The sequence below is a fragment of the Somniosus microcephalus genome, chromosome 34 (genome assembly GCF_052327205.1).
Source record: "Somniosus microcephalus isolate GS21.2 chromosome 34, FLI_Smic_1.0, whole genome shotgun sequence".
NCBI classification, from domain to species: domain Eukaryota; kingdom Metazoa; phylum Chordata; class Chondrichthyes; order Squaliformes; family Somniosidae; genus Somniosus; species Somniosus microcephalus.
Genome location: NC_141020.1, coordinates 25973650 through 25995178, shown reverse-complemented (window position 1 = coordinate 25995178; position 21529 = coordinate 25973650). Strand labels below are relative to the sequence as shown.

General features: G+C 48.5%; 1 protein-coding gene across 1 annotated transcript in view; it reads left to right on the top strand.

The window, feature by feature from the left end:
* The window catches only part of chp2 (calcineurin-like EF-hand protein 2), a 71348-nt gene extending 52993 nt beyond the window's left edge, over window positions 1-18355 (top strand). The window contains exons 6-7 of the mRNA XM_085973598.1: window positions 12595-12717; window positions 15739-18355. Of these exons, the coding sequence (XP_085829724.1) occupies window positions 12595-12717; window positions 15739-15792 (177 nt within the window). The 3' untranslated portion in view covers window positions 15793-18355. The remainder of the gene's footprint in view (window positions 1-12594; window positions 12718-15738) is intronic.
* The last annotated feature ends 3174 nt before the right edge of the window (window positions 18356-21529 follow it).

Sequence of the window (21529 nt, the reverse complement as noted above, 5' to 3'; positions counted from 1 at the left end):
ACCGCAATCGCCATTACAGCCAGCGGGGGAAAAAGGCAAATGCGGGAAGCCGCCATTTTCGTAGGCGGGGGAAGAAGACAAGCGCGGGAAACCGCCATTTTGAAAAAAAAAAATAAAAGAAAAATTTCTTTTTGTTTCTCAAGAAGATTGCGAGGATGCCTAAGCGTGGTAACATCAACGATTTCGATGCCGATGTTGAAGATTGGGCCACGTATGTAGAATGCATAGAGATTTATTGTAAGGCAAATAAAATATCAGATGAAGATAAAGCACTAACCTTACTAAACTCAATGGGTGCGAAGACATACGGGCTATTGAAGCATCTTCTATCACCAGCTAAACCGGCGGATCAGGCTTTCGCTAATATTGTTGCTGTCCTGAGAAATCATTTGAACCCCACACCGCTGATGTTAGCGGAACGATTTAAATTTTATGCGAGAACGCAACTGAAAGAGGAAAGCAACGCAGAGTATTTAATTGAACTGCGTAAGCTAGCGAAATACTGTCAGTTTGGGGAAAGACTGACAGAGGCACTGAGAGACAAATTCGTGTGTGGATTGTCGAAAGAAGGAACACAAAAGCGGCTGCTTGAAGAGAATGATCTTACACTTGATAAGGCTGTCACTATTGCAGCATCGCACGAAGCCGCAGCGAGAGGCACTGCGGAAATGCAGCTGAAGGCAGCGGTACTCAGCGTAGATCAAATGGCTTTGGGTACAGCGAAATGTTATCGTTGTGGAAAGACAACACACGATCAGAACCAATGCTGGTTTAAAAATCAGGAATGTAGAAAATGTGGCAAGCTTGGTCACATAGCTAAAGTATGCCGGTCAGGAAAGAAGACCAGCAACAAAAAGTCACCGCAGGAAAAGTGCAGAAAGGTACATAAGGTGGCTGAGAAGAGTTCGGATGAACAGAATTCGGATTCAGACTCCAACAGCAAGGAACTGGGTAGTCTGAGAATTCACAATGTGAGTAAGGAAGCTGACCTACAAACTATCTGGGTCACACTTCAGATAGCAGGAGTCCAAGTGAAGATGGAATTGGACACCGGATCGGCGTTGACGGTCATGAATAAGCAAGATTACAAAAGGTTATTCACACATATTCCCCTACGGGATACGGAGATAGTATTGCAGACATACACGGGGCAAAGAGTATACCCCATCGGAAAGATAAAAGTCAAGGTGGTACACAAGGGCAAAGAACACCAAGGAATGGACTTATATGTACTACCTGAGGGAGGTCCACCACTTCTGGGACGGGAGTGGATCAGGAAAATAAATATGGACTGGCACTCCCTAAAAGCAATAACGGTAGATTCCGGAAAAAAAGATGTCAAACCTGAACGATTGTCCAGAATATTGGATGAGGCTAAAGAGGTGTTCCAACAGGGGCTGGGAACACTGAGAGGAATTACGGCAAAAATCAAGATTGCAGAACATGCAAATCCAAAATTTTTCAAAGCCAGACGATACGATGCGATACGACCTGCTGTGGAAGCTGAGCTGGAAGAGCTAGAATGTTCAGGAGTACTGTCTAAGGTGGACTGGAGTGAGTGGGCCACGCCCATTGTTCCCGTCATGAAGCGTTCATCGAGTAACAAGCCAGGGGAACCGGGGAAGGTCCGCATCTGTGGAGACTTCAAGATCACAGTTAATCCGGTGCTTCACACGGTGCAATATCCGCTTCCGCGGATTGAGGATATCTTTGCTTCATTGTCTGGCGGGAAACACTTCACCAAGATAGACCTGGCGCAAGCGTACTTACAGATGGAAGTTGAGGAAGAGTCGCGCCAGTATCTCACAATCAACACGCACAGAGGCTTGTATCGATATAATAGACTGGTTTTTGGAGTGGCTTCGGCTCCAGCAATTTGGCAGAGGGCCATGGAGCAGGTATTACAGGGAATTCCAAGCACTCAATGTTACTTGGACGATATCCTGATTACAGGAGATGACGATGAGGAACACCTTGCAAATTTGAAACTGGTGCTCACCAGATTGAAGGAATATGGACTTCGAGTTAATCGCCAGAAATGTGAGTTCTTTCAGAAACGGATCTCGTACTGTGGTCATGTCATTGACCAGGAAGGGCTGCACAAGTCACCTGACAAGATCGAAGCTGTTGTGAAGGCTCCCGCTCCGGAAAATGTATCCCAGTTGAGGTCGTTCCTAGGGTTGATTAACTATTACCATAAGTTTCTGCCAAATCTATCCACGGTGCTGCACCCGCTGAACGCTCTTTTGCAGAAAGAAGTACCATGGAAGTGGAGCGAGGACTGTAAGAAGGCCTTTCGCAAAAGCAAGGCATTGATCACCTCAGAGGAAGTGTTGCCTCACTTCAACCCAACGCTACCTATTCGTTTAGCTTGTGATGCTTCTCCTTATGGTATTGGAGCAGTACTCTCACACAAGTTGCCAAATGGCTTGGAAAGGCCAGTCGCATTTGCATCCAGATCATTGACCTCCGCTGAGCGCAACTATGCTCAGATAGATAGGGAGGCTCTCAGCCTTGTGTGGGGAGTAAAGAAGTTTAATCATTACCTGTAGGGCCAGAAGTTTACACTGCTGACAGACCACCAGCCGTTGGTATCCATTTTTAACCCTAAGAAGGGTGTTTCGGTGATGACAGCACAGAGGCTCCAGAGATGGTCCCTTTTCCTAGGGGCACATCAATATCAGATAGAATTCAAAGGTACAAAGCAGCATGGTAATGCTGATGGGCTGTCGCGCCTGCCACTACCTACTGAGGAGGAGGCACCGACGGTTGACCCGGTGGAGTTATTTCACTCGACCATCATCGAATGTTTACCTGTCACCAATGCAAATATTGAAAGGGAGACTAGGAATGACCCGACACTGTCCCGGGTCTACGAATTGACAGTAAAGGGATGGCCAGCCCATGGTGATCCACTGTTACCGGCATTCTCAGCAAGACGAGAACAGCTGTCCATCTGTCAGGGAACATTGATGTATGGAACAAGGGTGATTATCCCTCCTAAGTTAAGAGAGAGAGTTCTAAAAGAACTACATGAAGGTCATCTGGGGGGAGTCAAGATGAAAAGCCTTGCTAGGGCTTATGTGTGGTGGCCGGGTATCGACCAACAGATAGAGGATCTGACGAAAAGCTGCTCAGGGTGCCAAAAAGTCCAAAATGCACCTCCAATTGCACCGCTGCATCCATGGGAATGGCCTTCAACCCCATGGCAACGTGTACATATTGACTTTGCTGGTCCATTCATGGACTCCATGTTTTTAATTGCGGTGGACGCACATTCTAAATGGCCAGAAGTGATTAAAATGACTACCACTACCTCGGAGAAGACGATCGCGGTGCTAAGAACGATATTTGCAAGAAATGGATTGCCAGAGCAAATATGTTCAGACAACGGGCCACAGTTCGTGTCAGAGGAATTCCAGAAATTCCTGAAGAAGAATGGGGTGAAACATTATACCTCTGCCCCATATCATCCAGCTACGAATGGGCTGGCCGAGAGGTTTGTACAGACGTTCAAAAAGGCATTAAAGGCCATGAGCGAAGATCAGATTCCACTGCAACACAAGGTGGACAATTTCCTACTGGCATATCGAAACGCCACCCATGCAACAACAAACCAAAGTCCTGCCATGATGTTCTATAACAGGAGGTTGCGGTCCAGGTTGGACTTGTTAAAACCAAATGTGCGGAGGGAAGTCGAAAACAAACAGTTCCAGCATATCAATAACAAGCCCACTCGGAGTTTTGAAATAGGACAACCGGTGTTAGCCAGGAACTATAAAAACGAGAAATGGCAATCTGGAACAATTCGGGCCAGACAAGGACCCCTGATGTACACGGTAGATGTTGGTGAAAACGTAATGCGACGTCATGCTGACCAACTGGTGGGATCGAGAACAAGGGTCGAGCCCATGGTTACGACAGAGACAACCGTGGAGGAAGTTAGTGAACCTGAAGCATCTACTTCAGAAGTGAATATACCTGATGATGATGTCCTATCCATAGGGGATCAACTAGATGAGTCACCCCAGCAACGAGAACCAGAGACCCCTGAAAGGCGTTATCCGTCTCGGATCAGGAGGCCTCCTCAGAGACTGAATCTGTGAACTGTTTTTACATGAAGTTGTGTATATATGTTATTATGTTATATTAAATGGGGAATATATACTGTTAAGCTAAAAAGGGAGGATTGTGGTGAATGTAACCGTTCCACCTTTAAGAGAACTATTTTAAGAGATGCACTACTTTATCTTGGCTGCTGTATACTGTAATACCGGTGGTGACCACACCGGTATATAAGTGCTGTGTAATGATTTATTGGGCAGTTCAGCCTGACCTTCGACTAGTAAAGACCTGTTGAATTTATTCTTGTGGCCTGTGTGCAGTGATTCTTATTAACAATAACTAGAACACACAGACTTAACAGTAGGCATCATAATCGAACAGGCAAATAACATCACTATTTGCTGATATCATTACATCTCCTTTTCTTAAAACAAAAGTATTTTACTTTTAACTAACAACATCTTTTCTTTGTATTAATCTGCATTTTAACTGTAACACTTAATGAACTTACATTATCATTATCATGATCAAGGTTTTTTAACCTTGCTTTGTGTGTTCACATGAAATATGTCAATACACTAGAACTTGAAGAAAGAATAAGATAACATTACTTCCTTCTATAACAATAGTCCTTAAATTTGCTCAATGAGTCTCTCAGGAGGCTTCACGTGTCTTGAGGATTTTCTGATTGATTGTCCTTGAATCTGAGTTGTTGCCTCAGATGATTGTTTCTCAGCTGTGTGATCAGGTTGTTCAACAGTATTAGTCTCTTGACCTGCTGTGGCTGGTCCCGTGAGAAGATCTCGATGATTTCTTCTCAGAACAGCACCCTCATCTGTCTGAATGGTGTATGATCTTGGTTGAACTTCACTCAGGACAGTTCCCTTCTGAGTCCATGTGTTTGTTTTGTCTTTGAACCTTACTTGGTCACCAGTGTGGAGTTCAGGTAGGTTTTGTGTTCCTCTGTCATAGTAGTACTTTTGCTTTTCTTTCTGTTGTTCTTTGAACTTCCTCACTTTCTCCCCCTCTTTTGTTTTCAGGAGGTTCTCCGGGATGGGTAGGTTTGACATTAGCCGACGTCCCATCAGGAGTTGGGCTGGTGACATACCACACTCGAGCGGCGTTGTGCGGTATACAAGCATGCTCTGGTAGAAGTCAGTTCCACTGTCTTTTGCCTTGTACTTCAGTCTTTTCACTGTGTTTGCGGGCTCTCCTGGGTCAACAGCTCTGGACAACGTGTCTGCTGTATACATCAGCTTACACGGTGTGTACGCAACATTCAGTTCATCATAGACTGTCTCTCCTTCGCTTTCCACAACGAGGACTCTCTTTACCAGGTTCAGTCTCTCACAGGCTTTTAAACCTAGTATGGCTTGCACATCCTTTGGCACCACGATCAATGCTAGCGTGTGCTCTCTGTCCTTGTGTGTTACTTTGACAATGCATCTTCCTTTCACTGGTATTTCAGTACCTGAGTATCCTGTCACTTTCACTTTTATTCCATGTATCTTTGGTCTGGGTCTAATTTTCTTAAAATCAGTCTCTGATATCACATTAACTTGTGCTCCAGTATCCAATTTAAATGGAATGTGTATGTCATTCACTTTTAGTGTCAACATCCAGTCTCTTTCTTCTTTTTTGTTTTCAGACACAACATCTACATTGAACTCCTCTATCTCGCTTTCATCTACTGTATGGACCTTACTTTGTTGCGCTTGGTTCTTACAGCAATGGGCATAATGGTTGTTCTTGTTGCAACTATTGCATGTTTTACCATATGCTGGACACTTTTTTGGAGTATGCTGTGTACCGCATCGACGACATGACTTTCGATTGTCTCTTTCATTTTCGTTCGCTGGCCACGCCTCTTTTTTCACATTGGCGCTCTTTTTGTTAAACGGTTTGTCTCCGTTCTTTCTCACTGCATCCACGTTGCAGCTACTGTCACTGAACAGCTCCTTTGCCTGCAACTTCACAGTCTCTGTAGCCCTACACAGTGCTATGGCTTTTCCCAGGTCTAGATCTTGCTCTCTTAGCAGTCTTTCCCTTAGACCATTATCTGGAATACCACACACCAGTCTGTCTTTTATCAGCGAGTCTGTCAGTCCCCCAAATTCAGACGATTTGCTTCTGTTTCTCAGTTCAGTCACATACTGATCAATAGTCTCTCCCATTTTCTGTACACATGTGAAAAATCTGTGCCTCTCAAACGTCACGTTACGTTTAGGTATGCAGTAGGCCTCAAACTGTTCCATTATTTTATCTAGCTTCATTTTGTCTCCATCAACAGCGAATGTGAAGGTATTATACACCTCCAGCGCTTCATCACCCACGACATGTAAGAACAGTGACGATTTCCTTTTATTACTTTTCTCGTCAGCTCCGATTGCCGCTAAATACAACCCCACACGTTGTTTGAATCTCCTCCAATTTTCAGCCACATTACCTGTCAATTGAAGCGTCGCCGGTGGGTGTAAACCTTCCATTTTTTCACTTCGTTAGCTATTCTCCAATGGTAAGCAACGATGTTCACTTTTGGCTTCCTAATTTGTGGAGAGCTGATTTAACTTCGGATTTTTTCTCTTCATCTCTTTCAATCACTTCTGACACCATGTATTGATTTCTTTGTGGGTTCAATGACGAGACATTTATGAAAGAGAATGTCTTTTAATCTAAAGTCTTGTTCAACTCTTTTAACAGCATTTACAGGAGACATCAAGCTTGTGATGCATGTAGAACAAAACTGAAACTAAACTAGACTGCCTTGCTTGTCTCGGTCACATGACCTCTGCTGGTCAGGCACAAGCAATCAATACATGCAATCATGCTGGTAGGCATCATAATCGAACAGGCAAATAACATCACTATTTGCTGATATCATTACACAACATACATTTGGCTTGTCGTATATTAATATTAACATAAACATAACCATAATAAAGTGCATTGGCAGATGTGCAGGCTTTAGAGTTTATTTGTGGAGTTCAGTAGGATGACAGCCCTGGGAAAGAAGCTGTTCCTAAATCTGGTCGTACGGGTGCGAATGCATCTGTAGCGTCTCCCAGATGGCAGGAGGGTGAACAGACTGTGGTTGGGGTGGGTAGGGTCTTTGATGATCAACCGTGACCTCCGTAGACAGCGTTTCTGGTATATGTGCTCGATGGTCGGTAGCCGGGTACCGGTAATGCGTTGGGCAGTTTTGACTACCCGCTGCAGGGCTTTCCGGTCATAGTAGCTACAGCTGCCATACCATACTGTGATACAGTTTGTCAGGATGCTCTCTATTGTGCAGCGGTAAAAGTTAGAGAGGATCAGGGGTGACAGGTTACATCCCTTCAGCCTCCTTAGGAAATATAGGCGCTGCTGGGCCTTCTTCACCAGAGAGGAGGTATTGAGGGACCAGGAGAGGTCTTCCGTGATGTGGACTCCGAGGAACTTAAAGCTGTCCACCCTTTCCACCACAGCCCCATTGATGTGGATGGGGGTGTGACTTCCGCCTTTAGACTTCCTGAAGTCCACAATGATTTCTTTGGTTTTCTTGATGTTAAGGGCCAGGTTGTTATCGGCGCACCACTTCACGAGATGCTGGACCTCCTCCCTGTAGGCTGACTCATCGTTGTTGGTGATCTGGCCTACTACCGTGGTATCATCCGCAAACTTGATGATGGTGTTGGAACCATGAACAGCCACACAGTCGTGGGTGAAGAGGGAGTAGAGGAGGGGGCTCAGCACACATCCTTGTGGGGCCCCCGTGTTCAGTGTCAGGGGTGGGGAGGTGTGGTTACCTAATTTGACAGACTGGGGTCTGTTTGTTAGGAAGTCCAGGGTCCAGTTGCAGAGGAAAGTGTTCAGGCCAAGAGTTTGGAGTTTGGTGGCCAGCTTGTTGGGGACGATAGTGTTGAATGCTGAGCTGTAGTCTATGAACAGCATTCTGATGTAGGTCTCCTTACCATCTAAGTGATTCAGTGCCGAGTGTAGAGCAGTTGTGATTGCATCCTCCGTAGATCTGTTTGCACGATAGGCAAACTGGTGTTGGTCAAGAGAGGCGGGAACACTGGCTTTGATGTGAGCTAAGACCAGTCTCTCGAAACACTTCATTATGATGGGTGTGAGTGCGACAGGTCGATAGTTGTTCAGGCACGTCACAGCCGTTTGTTTTGGCACAGGAATAATGGTAACGGTCTTGAAGCATGTAGGGACTACTGCCTGGGCCAATGACAGATTGAAGATGGCGGTGAAGACATCAGCCAGCTGATCAGCACATTCCTTGAGTACCTGTCCAGGGATGCTATCCGGTCCAGCAGCCTTTCGTGTGTTCACTCCGCGTAAAACACCCCTTACGTCGGAGGTCGACAGAGTGAGCACCTGGTCTTCCGGGGGTGGCAAGGCTTTGGTAGCCGGCTCCCTGTTGTCCCTGTCGAAGCGAGCGTAGAAGTTGTTAAGCTCCTCCGGAAGGGAGGCATCGCTAACCGGGGTGCTGGTGTTTTTGTCCTTGTAGTCAGTGATGGACTGGATGCCTTGCCACATGCGCCGGGGGTCCGAGTTGTTGTGGAAGTGATCCTCTATCCGCAGTGTCTGTTTCCTTTTGGCAGTCCTGATACCCTTTTTTAGGTTGGTCCTAGCTGCACTGTAACCCGCCGCGTCGTCAGATTTAAATGCTGCGTCGCGTGCTTTCAACAGTGAGTGGACCTCTCCATTCATCCAGGGTTTCTGGTTGGGGTATGTTCTGATATTTTTATGGGTCGTGACGACCTCGACGCTGCTGTTAATGTAGAATAGCACTGTGGATGCGTATTCCTCGATGTCATTATGGGCAAACATGCCCCAATCAGTGCGTTCGAAGCAATCCTGAAGCTCCGATACTGCCCCCTCTGGCCATACTTTCACTGCTCTCACTGATGTTCGCCCCCTTTTGATGAGCGGTTTGTATGCCGGGGCTAGAAACAGGGAGAGGTGGTCAGACTTCCCAAGGTGGGGGCAGGGAATGGCCTTATAAGCGTCTACAATGCTCGTGTAGACTTGATCCAGTTTTTAGGTTTATGTGATTGAAGTCCCCCGCGACGATAAAAGCTCCGTCTGGGTGCGCAGTTTGTTGTTCGCTGATGGCCCTGTAGAGGTCCTTCAGTGCTAGTTTGGCATTAGCGTGTGGTGGGATGTAGACCGCAGTGATGATAACAGCCGTGAATTCCCGAGGCGGGTAGAAGGGTCTGCACCTTACCATGAGGAATTCCAAATCAGCCGAGCAGGATCTATCGATTATGTCCATGTTAGTGCACCAGGCATTGTTAGTGTAAATGCACAAACCGCCTCCCTTGCTCTTACCGGGGTCTGCAGTTCTGTCGGCGCGGAAGACCGTGCGTCCTTCTAGTTGGATGGTGGTGTCAGGGATGCCGTTGTTCAACCAGGTCTCTGTGAAGGTCATGGCGCAGCATTCCTTTGTCCTTTTCTGTGAGGAGAGATCAAGTTTGATCTCATCCATTTTATTTTCTAGTGACCTGACGTTGGCCAGGAAAATACTTGGGAGGGAGGGTTTGTGTGGGGCCCTCTTCAGCCTGTTTTGGATACCGGCCCTCTTACCCCGCTTCTGCTTGCATTCCCTGCGCAGTCTGCGCCGACTTCCGGCTGGGGAAGGACGCCACGCTGGTCCCGGGGGTCGGGCGATGTCGGGAGGCAGATCGATGTCGCCGAGTGTGAGCCGCACGCAGTCGGCCCCGATGTCTAGGAGCGTCTGCCGGCTGTACGGTAGGTCTGCCCTCAATTCCCGTATCAGCAGAGTCCAGAAGAGACTCAGAAGGAGGGTGAAAACGCTCAGTCTCGGGAGAGACAAAGCCACTGCGTCCGGGTGCGCCGCCATATTTAGTCAGTTTCGTAGTAAGCCATACGTTTTTGCACCCATTGAATTCAACAATACCAGCGCTTTCTTGTCATCTGGCACTTCATTCGCCTTGCAGTATACTTCTATGCGTTCGACATATGTCGTCCAATCGTCGACTTCATTGTCGAACGCTGTGATACTGCCTCTTCGGCATTTTTGGGTGTGGTTAGACTGGCTTAAAATGGCGTCTCCCGTGCTTTCCTTCCTTCCCCGCTGCGGCTTAAAATGGCGTCTCCCGCGCTTTCCTTTCTTCCCCGCTGCGGCTTAAAATGGCGTCTCCCGCGCTTTCCTTTCTTCCCCGCTGCGGCTTAAAATGGCGTCTCCCGCGCTGCTGCCAACGCCGCTCTCGGCGGTCCTCGTGGCAAATGGCGACGCCCTGTGGGTTTCGTGCGCTGCTCCTGCGCTGCTGCCAATGCCGCTCTCTGCGGTCCTCGTGGCAATGGCAGCACCTCGCGTTTTCCTGCGCGCCTCTCTCCCCCGTTGACACTGCTCGGCCCTTGAACACCGGCTGCGCTCTGCTCTCTCTCGTCTCTCCCCCCGTTGACGCCGCTCGGTCCTGAACACCGGCTGCGCCCTGTGCGCTCTGCCCTCTCTCTCTCCCCCGTCGACGCTGCTTGGCCTTTTTCTGTGCCACTCGGTCGGCTCCAGCCGCTGCTGTCCGGGAAGGGTCTGCGCAGTACCTGTTGCCAGCACATTTCGCTGGACCACCTTGACTGGAAAGCCAAGCCTGGCTCTCGACAGCCTCCCCTGCGATGCTCAAATCTCCGCTGGATGACTGGGCGGTTGCCCGTGGTCGACGCCTGTGCTTCTGGACTCGACCTCCTTCCACTGTTCTCCAGGAGCGAATCCCTGGGAGGTGATGCAGAGTTGCAGGTAGGTTCGAATCTGCGTCGTCGCCAATGTTATATCCGTGTATCTTAATGTTGTGTCCTTCAATAGTCATACAACAGACTGCAGGGAACGATCAACAGGTGTTTACTGAATGAGGGTTCAAACTGCAACTGACTGTACAGATCACTACTCAGGGTTTATATACAGGTGTGGTCACTGCCGGTACTACAGTATACAGGAGCTGTAAAAAGTAGTTCTCTCCCTTAAGGTATATATACATTATATTACATACATTACAGGGAGTGCAGTGAAGATTCACCAGACTGATACCTGGGATGGCAGGAATGACGTATGAAGTGAGATTGGGTCGATTGTGCTTGTATTCGCTAGAGTTTAGAAGAATGAGAGGGGATCTCATTTTGAAACTTATAAAATTCTGCAGGACTAGACAGACTAGATGCAGGAAGGATGTTCCCGATGGTGGGGGAGTCCAGAACCAGGGGTCACAGTCAAAGGATAAGGGGTAAGCCATTCAGGACAGAACTGAGGAGGAATTTCTTCACCCAGAGAGTGGTGAACCTGTGGAATTCTCTACCACAGAAGGCAGTAGAGGCCAATTCATTAAATATATTCAAGAAGGAGTTGGATATATTTCTTAAGGCTAAAGGGATCAAGGGATATGGGGAGAAAGCAGGGACAGGGTACTGAATTTGGATGATCAGCCATGATCGCATTGAATGGCGGAGCAGGCTCGAGGGGCCGAATGGCCTACTCCTGCTCCTATCTTCTATGTTTCTATGTAACTTCACCGGACGTGCGGTGTAAACAAGGTTTCACTCGCACTTACAGCAAAGTTACGACATTGGAGTGAGAGAGACTTAGAGGAAATTCCTGGCCCCGCCCTTAAAAATAAAAATGTAGCAAAAAAAGAGGCTGGATTGTGAAGATACATGGACCAGCATGTAACACATTTGTGTGGCATTCCTTTGAAGATTTAGCGGAACTAACCTATTTAATATCAAACGATAAATGTCTGCATTAAGATAGTGTTGGTAGTTGTCGGCCGTGATCAGCATTTGTTTTTATTTGCCCTCAGGATTTTGGCCACATTTATGGGTAAACTCTAGTTACCCTGGGCCGGGAGAAGCTGATCGGCACCTTTGGTGATTTTGTTCGTAGGCCAGTAAAGAGGGATCTGGTTAGAAACCAATGACACCAGACCGAATAGCGGTGTCGGGTCCACTTCCCTGAAGGACATTAGCGAACCAGTTTAGTTTTTACAAAATCCAGTAGCTTTCACTGATGCAGGTTATCAGATTTATTGAATTTAGTTTGAGAATAGGATTTACTTGTGACCCATTGTGTTGCTAGTCCAGTAACATTTCTTTTATTCGTTCATGGGATGTGGGCGTCGCTGGCAAGGCCGGCATTTATTGCCCATCCCTAATTACCCTTGAGAAGGTGTTGATGAGCAGCCTTCTTGAACCACTGCAGTCTGTGTGGTGAAGGTACTCCCACAGTGCTGTTCGGGAGGGAGTTCCAGGATTTTGACCCAGCGACGATGAAGGAACGGCCGATATATCCAAGTCAGGATGGTGTGTGACTTGGAGGGGAACTTGGAGGTGGTGGTGTTCCCATGCATCTGCTGCCCTTGTCCTTCTAGGTGGAAGAGGTCGCAGGTTTGGGAGGTGCTGCCGAAGAAGCCTTGGCGAGTTGCTGCAGTGCGTCTTGTAGATGGTACACACTACACTACTCTCTGTACCTCTTTCATCCACTGTTGGTGACAATTTCTAGGCTAATATAAAATGTGAGTTTTTTTTTAGGTACTTCGGATGATGTTGCAGGCACAGGTTACAGATGACCAACTGGACAGCATCACTGATCGAACCATTCAGGAGGCTGACCTGGATGGGGACGGAGTCATCTCTTTTGAGGAGTTCAGAAAGGTACTTTCCCCCCCCCCCCCACTAAAGAACTGGATCCAATCGACCATGTGAATCAAGTGTTGGGGAGAACTTATTGATCAGACAGTGAGCTTGCCCAGTGCATCAGTTGGCTAATTCACTGCAATGGTAATAGTGAAGACACACAGACCAGGGAGGAGCTGGGTCAATGTGTGGTCTTGTTGAGACAGTTGGTCTCCATGTGGGGGTGGGGAGCAGTGAGCATGCTAGAATTGGCCTGGTTTAGGGGGTTGGGGAGGATGGTGGGAGGAGAACCAAATTCTACTCCTACGATAGCAAAATACTGCGGATGCTGGAAATCTGAAATAACAACAGAAAATGCTGGAAAAACTCAGCAGGCCAGGCAACATCCGTGGAGAGAGAAACAGAGTCAACTTTTCAGGTCAAAACCCTTCGTCAGAACTGAGAAAAAAAGCAGGAAATGAAACGGATGTAAAAGTAAGTTAGGGGGCTGGGAAATGGGGGAGGGGATGAAAGAACAAAAGGGAAGGTCTGAGAGGTGAAGAGACATTGAGAGATATTCAAGGCGAGACGAGATGGTAATAGGACAGGTAAAGAGACAAAGGATGGCTCTAGATGAAGTGTGAAATGCGCTGGCAGAGTGAGAGACAGCTGCCGTGTGGGAGAGAGAGAAAAACCCAGAAAAGGCACAAACCAAAAGTGTGGATAAAAAATATATAAAAATATGATGGGGGCCGAGGTTATGATCTGAAATTGTTGCACTGGATATTGAGTCCGGAAGGCTGTAAAGTGCCTATTCGGAAGCTCAGTGTAAGCTCGAGGAACAGCACCTCATCTTCCGATTAGGCACTTTACAGCCTTCCGGACTCAATATCCAGTTCAACAATTTCAGATCATAACCTCGGCCCCTATTATTTTTATATATTTTTTATCCACACTTTTGGTTTGTGCCTTTTCTGGGTTTTTCTCTCTCCCACATGGCAGCTGTCTCTCACTCTGCCAGCGCATTTCACACTTCATCTAGAGCCATCCTTTGTCTCTTTACCTGTCCTAATACCATCTCGTCTCGCCTTGAATATCTCTCAATGTCTCTTCACCTCGCACAGACCTTCCCTTTTGTTCTTTCATCCCCTCCCCCGTTTCTCAGCCCCCAAACTGGCCTTTTCATCCGTTTCATTTCCTGCTTTTTTCTCAGTTCTGACGAAGGGTTTCGACCTGAAACGTTAACTCTGTTTCTCTCTCCACGGATGTTGCCTGGCCTGCTGAGTTTTTCCAGCGTTTTCTGTTGTTATTTCAAATTCTACTCCGGCTCATTCTCCAGCGATTCCTGTTGGAAGATCCCGTGTATGGATGCCGGGTGAGGGATGTGATAGCCTCCGATTATTTGACTAGGCTGCTGGAGCTCTGTGCCTAGGCTCAGGCCTGACGAATGGCCACTTGTGAGATCCCTCTAATTTTTTTTTGGGGGGGGGGCGCTGCGGGTTCCCTTTAACGGGCTGTGCAGCCCATTCCAATGTCCGTGTATGTGCAGGTTTTATATTTAAAAGCCAATGAACAGGCTGCACGGGAGCTATAGAGTGCTGCATGGCCACGCAGCTTAAAGGGAACATTGTACCCGAGTGTTGGATGTATATAGAATATTGTCATGTATCCCTATTGCCCATATATGGGGGTATTATAGGATATTGTCATGTATCCCTATTGCCCATATATGGGGGTATTATAGGATATTGTCATGTATCCCTATTGCCCATATATGGGGGTATTATAGGATATTGTCATGTATCCCTATTGCCCATATATGGGGGTATTATAGGATATTGTCATATATCCTATACCTCTAATGCAAGCTCGCGCTGTAGGGAAACACTGAAAGGCCTGGTTAATACTCTTTATTAACTCTCGTCAATGAGATAATAAAACACAGCCCCTTACACAAGATAAGGCACCAATTGTAACTCTCATACCAAGGACTCCTCAGGAGCACGCGAGCTTGTAGTCTTGACTGCTTCCGCTAGCCCCAGCAAGACTAGGTCAAGTATCCAAGGATCTCCAGCTTGTTGTATCTTTTTTAGATTTACTTACGCAGGACAAACGTGGATCCCTAGGTCGTCACAATCTGTGTTTATGCTGCAGGTCCGTAAACTGGCTTAGTGCTTAAGGTTCGCTGCTATCATTCGTTGTGCAGGCCCATTAATGTCTTGTTTATTAATGTTCATTCCACTCCAGACATTCCACGAGTCCTCATTTGTTCTCTCTAGCATTCAAAGTCTTGTCTCTTTCCAGTACATCCATAGCACCAGCCTAATCCTACCAGGCGACTCCCCTACAATCTCCCAACTATCTGGCAACATTGCTCATCTCTTCTCGTGGACAGCCAATGGCTCCTATATTCCAGGACTGACCAATATAGCCATTGCAGAATGAGTATCAGTGGGCAGCACTCTCGCCTCGGAGTCAGTAGGTTGTGGGTTCAAGTCCCACTCCAGAGACTTGAGCACAAAAATCTAGGCTGACGCTCCAGTGCAGCGCTGAGGGAGTGCTGCACTGTCGGAGGTGCCGTCTTTCTAATCAGACGTTAAACTGAGGCCCCGTCTGCTCTCTCGGGTGGACGTAAAAGATCCCGCGGCACTATTTCAAAGAAGAGCAGGAGAGTTATCCTCGGTGTCCTGGCCAATATTTATCCCTCAATCAACATAACAAAACCAGATTATCTGGTCATTATCACATTGCTGTTTGTGGGAGCTTGCTGTGCGCAATTGATTGCCGCGTTTCCTACATTACCACAGCGACTACACTTCAAAAAATACTTCATTGACTGTAAAGTGCTTCGGGACGGCCTGATGTTGTGAAAAGCGCTGTGGAAATGCAAGTCTTTTTAACCTGGTGCTCTATAATTGCACCAAGAACGGGCCGCACCCAGGGACTCGTACACAAACGCCTTTAGCGGAGACTTTGAACGGGGGTAAAGGGGGAATTGGGGAAACACTACATGAACTGTTTAACGTCTCTCCGCTTCTCCCTCTGTCTCGCTTTTTGCAGTCACTCGAGCATGTTAACTTGGAGCACAAGATGAGCATTCGATTTCTTCAGTAAGGCCTGGAGACTTGGTTGGACGGACAGCCTGTCTCTGACCTGTGGCTTGCTGCCGAACATTCCTGGGAGAATAAGTGGACGGAGGTGTGAAGTGTGTGCTGATAAACTGCCATATTAAGATTTGTGCATTGAGATGTAAGTGGCTTCCTCCTCCCTATTTCCTTTACCCCCACCCCTCGGTCCCACCCCTCGGCCCCACCCCTACCACCATGTTTCACTGAGTTTCTCTGCTGAGTTTTGGGCCCTGTACAGAAACTGGGAGATTTCAGGCTCCATCCCCAGCCTGTGCGGAGTTCTCTGATCACTGGCGGGTTGGCAGGAAGGGGATTTCAAATCACCTCTGCGTTCTGTTCATAGAAACATAGAAACATGGAAGATAGGAGCAGGAGTAGGCCATTCGGCCCCTCGAGCCTGCTCCGCCATTCAATGCGATCATGGCTGATCATCCAAATTCAGTACCCGGTCTCTGCTTTCTCCCCATATCCCTTGATCCCTTTAGCCTTAAGAAATATATCCAACTCCTTCTTGAATATATTTAATGTATTGGCCTCTACTGCCTTCTGTGGTAGAGAATTCCACAGGGTCACCACTCTCTGGGTGAAGAAATTCCTCCTCATCTCTGTCCTAAAAGGCTTACCCCTTATCTTTAGACTGTGACCCCTGGTTCTGGACTCCCCGACCATCGGGAACATCCTCCCTGCATCTAGTCTGTCTAGTCCTGACAGAATTTTATAAGTTTCAATGAGATCCCCTCTCATTCTGCTAAACTCCAGCGAGTACAAGCGCAATCAACCCAATCTCTCCTCATACGTCATTCCTGCCATCCCAGGTATCAGTCTGGTGAATCTTTGCTGAACTCCCTCCATGGCAAGAATATCCTTCCTCAGATAAGGCAACCAAAACTGCACACAATATTCAAGATGTGGTTGCACCAAGGCCCTGTACAACTGCAGCAAGACATCCTAGTTCTTGTACTCAAACCCTCTCACTATGAAGGCCAACATACCATTTGCCTTCTTAACCGCCTGCTGCACCTGCATGCTTACCTTCAGCGACTGGTGCACAAGAACACCCAGGTCTCTTTGCATTTCCCCTTCTCCCAATCTATTGCCATTCAAATAATAATCTGCCTTCCTGTTTTTGACACCGAAGTGGATAACCTCACATTTATCCTCCTCACAGCACACACGCCCACCCAGCTTTGTGTCGTCTGCAAATTTGGAGATATTACATCTAGTTCCCTCGTCTAGATCATTAATATATATTGTGAATAGCTGCAGGCCTAAGACCGATCCCTGTGGTACCCCACTAGTCACCGCCTGCCACTCGGAAAAAGACCCGTTTATTCCAGCTCTGCTTTCTATCTGCCAACCAGTTCTCTATCCAAGTCAATACCTTGCCCCCAATCCCATGTGCCTTAATTTTACACGCTAATCTCTTATGTGGGACCTTATCGAAAGCCTTCTGAAAGTCCAAAGTTCAGTGATGCTCCGTTTCCCCCCCCCGGCCCTGGCTGGAAGCTACATGTGTGACTGTCGGGTGAGGTCAGAATCACACTTTGGGGGGCGGGGAAGGTGGCGCTGCCTCCTCTGGTTGAATGGCCTGCTGACATAACTCAACCATGAATGAAGCCACGGTGGGTAAGTTACTGAAGGGCTCACGGAGCCCATAGCCCAGCAAGGAGAGGTGGTTAGTCAGAGGAAGATAAAGAAAAGCAGCTAGTGTGGTTTACAATCCCCACTTTCTCTTTCCTTTATTCTCTCTCTTGCCCGCCAGTGCTTTTGCTTACCTAATAACAGTCAATGCACTCCAAATGCAGCCGGTGCCGTGGAGCAGTGTGAGGTGCTCTATATAAATGCGTGCTCTCTAAAGCTCCCCTCTCACGGTGCTCCCGGTTGAGATGCTCCTGATGCTGTTAAACTGGCCCCATTTACACAGCAGGCAGATTTCAGAACACGGGCGGCCACAGACCCGGGAGTCGGGCTCGATCGTTCACCGCGGGGGATTGGGGAGGGTCCGATACAGACCGGCAATCACCAGCGCTGGCCTGTAGGGGGGCCGGGGCTGAGTGCGCGGGGAAACATGGCGGCACTTGCAGCCATTACTATAATCACGTGCGCTCTCTGGACACCACCTGACGTGTCACAGGTCCCAGCTATTGTCAGTGACCGTCCTGTAATAAAGGGTAACATGGTCTCCTTCAGAGCCTTATAAACATGTGCCAGCCTTCTCTCGCTCTCTCTCTCTCCTTCCTCCCCCGGCCCCACAAGACTCGTGTCATTGTGAGACTGGAGTTCCCGTCTCTGTGGCGCTCACGGTCTTGTGTGACTGACCCGCCCCGTGAAGCGGAGAATCCCTCCGCCTTTCTGAGCCCGGTAGCCACGCTGATATAACAAACCCTGAGGCCTTCTTTGCCATGGAAACGGCCAACATTGGGACAGTCCCAACTAACGTGCCATTGAATGGATTTACTTTAAAACGTTCCAGATTGTTTGACGGTTTCTTTTTCTGTTGCCACGCAGCTCAATGGATTTGTAATGAATAAAATGATTCTGCAAATGGACTGTAAATGTTTAGTTCTGTTGTTGTTCAGGCTGATTTTTCTCTCCCTCCTGTGAAGGTGTTGACTCCTTGGCTACGGTTCCACTGGCCTCACTTGCGCACTTCACACCAATGTTCGTTCTCCACCTGCGCGCGAGTGTTGACCACCAGGCCCCTCCTAGCTGATCCCTGTCCACTTCACCAACGTCCTTCCCAGTGGGTGTCGGCCGGGGCTCAGTGGGCAGCACTCTCTCACCTCGGAGTCAGGAGGCTGTGGGTTCCAGCCCCACTACAGAGACTTGAGCACAAAATCTAGGCTGACAATCCAGCGCAGTTACTGAGGGAGCGCCGCACCGTCGGAGGTGACGGGGCCTCGGTTTAACGTCTCATCTGATAGACGGCACCTCTGACAGTGCAGCGCTCCCTCAGCACTGCACTGGGAGTGTCAGCCTAGATGTTTGTGCTTAAGTTTCTGGAGTGGGACTCGAACCCACAACCTTCTGACTCTACCAATACCGAAGAGCCCAAGTTTCTCCAGCTTTTCACCATAACTCAGATCTTTGACACTAGGGATTAGCAGTTCTCTGCACTGCCTCCAGTGCTGAGGGAGTGCTGCACTGTCGGAGGTGCCATCTTTCAGATGAGACGTTAAACCGAGGCCCCATCTGCTCTCTCAGGTGGACGTGAAAGATCACGCGGCACTATCTGAAGAAGCGCAGGGGAGTTCTCCCCGGTGTCCTGGCCAATGTTTATCCCTCAAACATCACTGAACAAAACAGATTTACTGGCCTTGCTGCTTGTGAGAGCTTGCTGTGCGCAAATAAGCTGCTGCGTTTCCTAAATTACAACAGTGATTGGACTCCAGAAAAGTACTTCATTGGCTGTAAAGCACTTTGGGACGGCCTGAGGTGGTGAAAGGCGATGTAGAAAGACAAGTCTTTTAATTACTAGAAAGCATTTACGAGGAGAATCCTCCTTCTTCCACCCCCGGCCCACCCCTCTTGGCCAACCATTGCTGCCCTGATCACCACCGCGCCTGAGATCAGCTATCCAGCCACATACCAGGGTTCTTATCTGGGACTTTCTGGTCTGGACCGCTCGGTTCCGCAGATTCGGCAGCGCATTTACAACCTTTTTATGGCTCAGTGGACAGCACCCTCTCTCGCTTCGGAGTCAGGAGGCTGTGGCTTCAAGTCCCACTCCAGAGACTTGAGCACAGAATTCCAGGCTGACGCTCCATTGTTGAAGCTGCTGTCTTTCAGCTGCAATGTTAAGCCGAGGGCCCCATCAGCCTGGTCAGGTGGCTGTGAGAGATTGCAGGGCACCTTTGCCATTAAGTGTACGGGGGATCGCCCCCGGTGACTGTACATGAGGGGATCGCCCCCGGTGACTGTACACGAGGGGATCGCCCCCGGTGACTGTACACGAGGGGATCGCCCCCGGTGACTGTACACGAGGGGATCGCCCCCGGTGACTGTACACGAGGGGATCGCCCCCGGTGACTGTACACGAGGGGATCGCCCCCGGTGACTGTACACGAGGGGGTGAGTTCCTGATCTCTCGTTGGTCTGTCCAAGGTGGCAATGTCCGCCCTCTAATGGCAGTAGCTGAGAGTGAGAGGAAGGCGGAGCCAGCTCTCCCCCTTGCAGCCAGTGCTGAGAAACCTGGTAGGCAGCCCGGGAACAGACAGCAATCTTCAACAGAGACTGGCAGTCGACAAGGGAGCTGTACAACCGGCAATATATTTAGAAACATGATGAGGGACTTCTTTTTAAATGTAATGGTTTTGCAATGCACGGGTCAGACCTCATGTCAGTTATTGGGTTCAACTTTGGGTGCCACATCATAAAAGGACATACTTGGAGTAGAAAGGCCACAGCAAACACTGCAGAAAGGGGATGAGCTAGGAATAGAGAAACTTAAGGTCTAAAGTCTAGGGCAAAGGTTGTTAAAGGGGACCTTAATGAAGCCCATTAAATATTAAAAGAAATAGATAAGATAAAGGTGGTTTATGACTTCAAAGTCCGTCCAAGTTGAACCAGAGGATATAAAGGGAAAGTACACTTTGGAATAAACATCAGGAAGAAGTTATTTGGAATAATCTACAAAACACGGTGGTAGAGTCAAAAACATTGGGATCATTAGACGCCACAAGGGGAGAGCTCACCCAGTAGGTGAGCTCCAGTGGGCCAACTGGTCCATTGTCATCCCGACGATTCTGGGCTTCAGTATCGAGCCTTGAAACCTCATGCCTCAGCTGCTGATTTCATCACCTCACTGGACCAAACGACGCACAGCTTCAGTGTCCTGCTCCACCTTGAGCTAGGGTTCAACCCCCACATCTGGCGCCTCACCAAGACCTCTCGCTTCCATCTCCAGAGTATTGTCCATCTGCTCCACTCTATCACCGCCCCCACCCCTTCCCCCTCACTGTCACTGAAACACGCCTCCATCACCGCAAGGCTTCCTCCCTCCAACACTCTCCGCAACTCCACTTTATACTCCAATTCATCCATAACTCTACCACACCTATCTGATCCCACACGTCTTTCACTCCTGCCCTCGCCGACCCTTTCGTTGGCTTCAGTCCCCCGACTAATTCGAGCCCCCGTTCAGACCCCTCCATGGCCTCACTCTGTGCAATCCTCTCCAGGCCTGAGTAGGAGCCTGCGCCCTCCATTCCTCCGACCCTGGTCCAGTGCGTGTCCCCATCATCCGCTCCACCGTCGGTAACAGAGCCTCCAGCCACCTCAATCCTTATGGTAGCACTCTCTCACCTCTGAGGCAGAAGGTCGTGGGTTCAAGTCCCACACCAGAGACTTAAGCACAAAAATCCAGCCTGACGCTCCCAGTGCCGTGCTGAGGGACTGCTGCACTGTCAGAGGTGCCGACTTTCGGATGAGATGTTAAACCGAGGCCCTCTCAGGTGGCACCATTTTGAAGAAGAGCAGGGGTGGGAGTTCCCCCCGCTGTCCTGGGCCAATATTTGATCCCTCAGCCAGCACCTAAACCCCAGATGAGCTGGTCATTATCACATTGCTGTTTGTGGGATCTTGCTGTGCACGCATTGGCTGCCACATTTCCTACATTACAACAGGTAGTGAAATACTTCAAATTTATTTCATTGGCTGTGAAACGCTTTGGGACGTCCCGAGGTCGTGCAAGGTGCTATATAATTGCAAGCTCTTTTTATTAT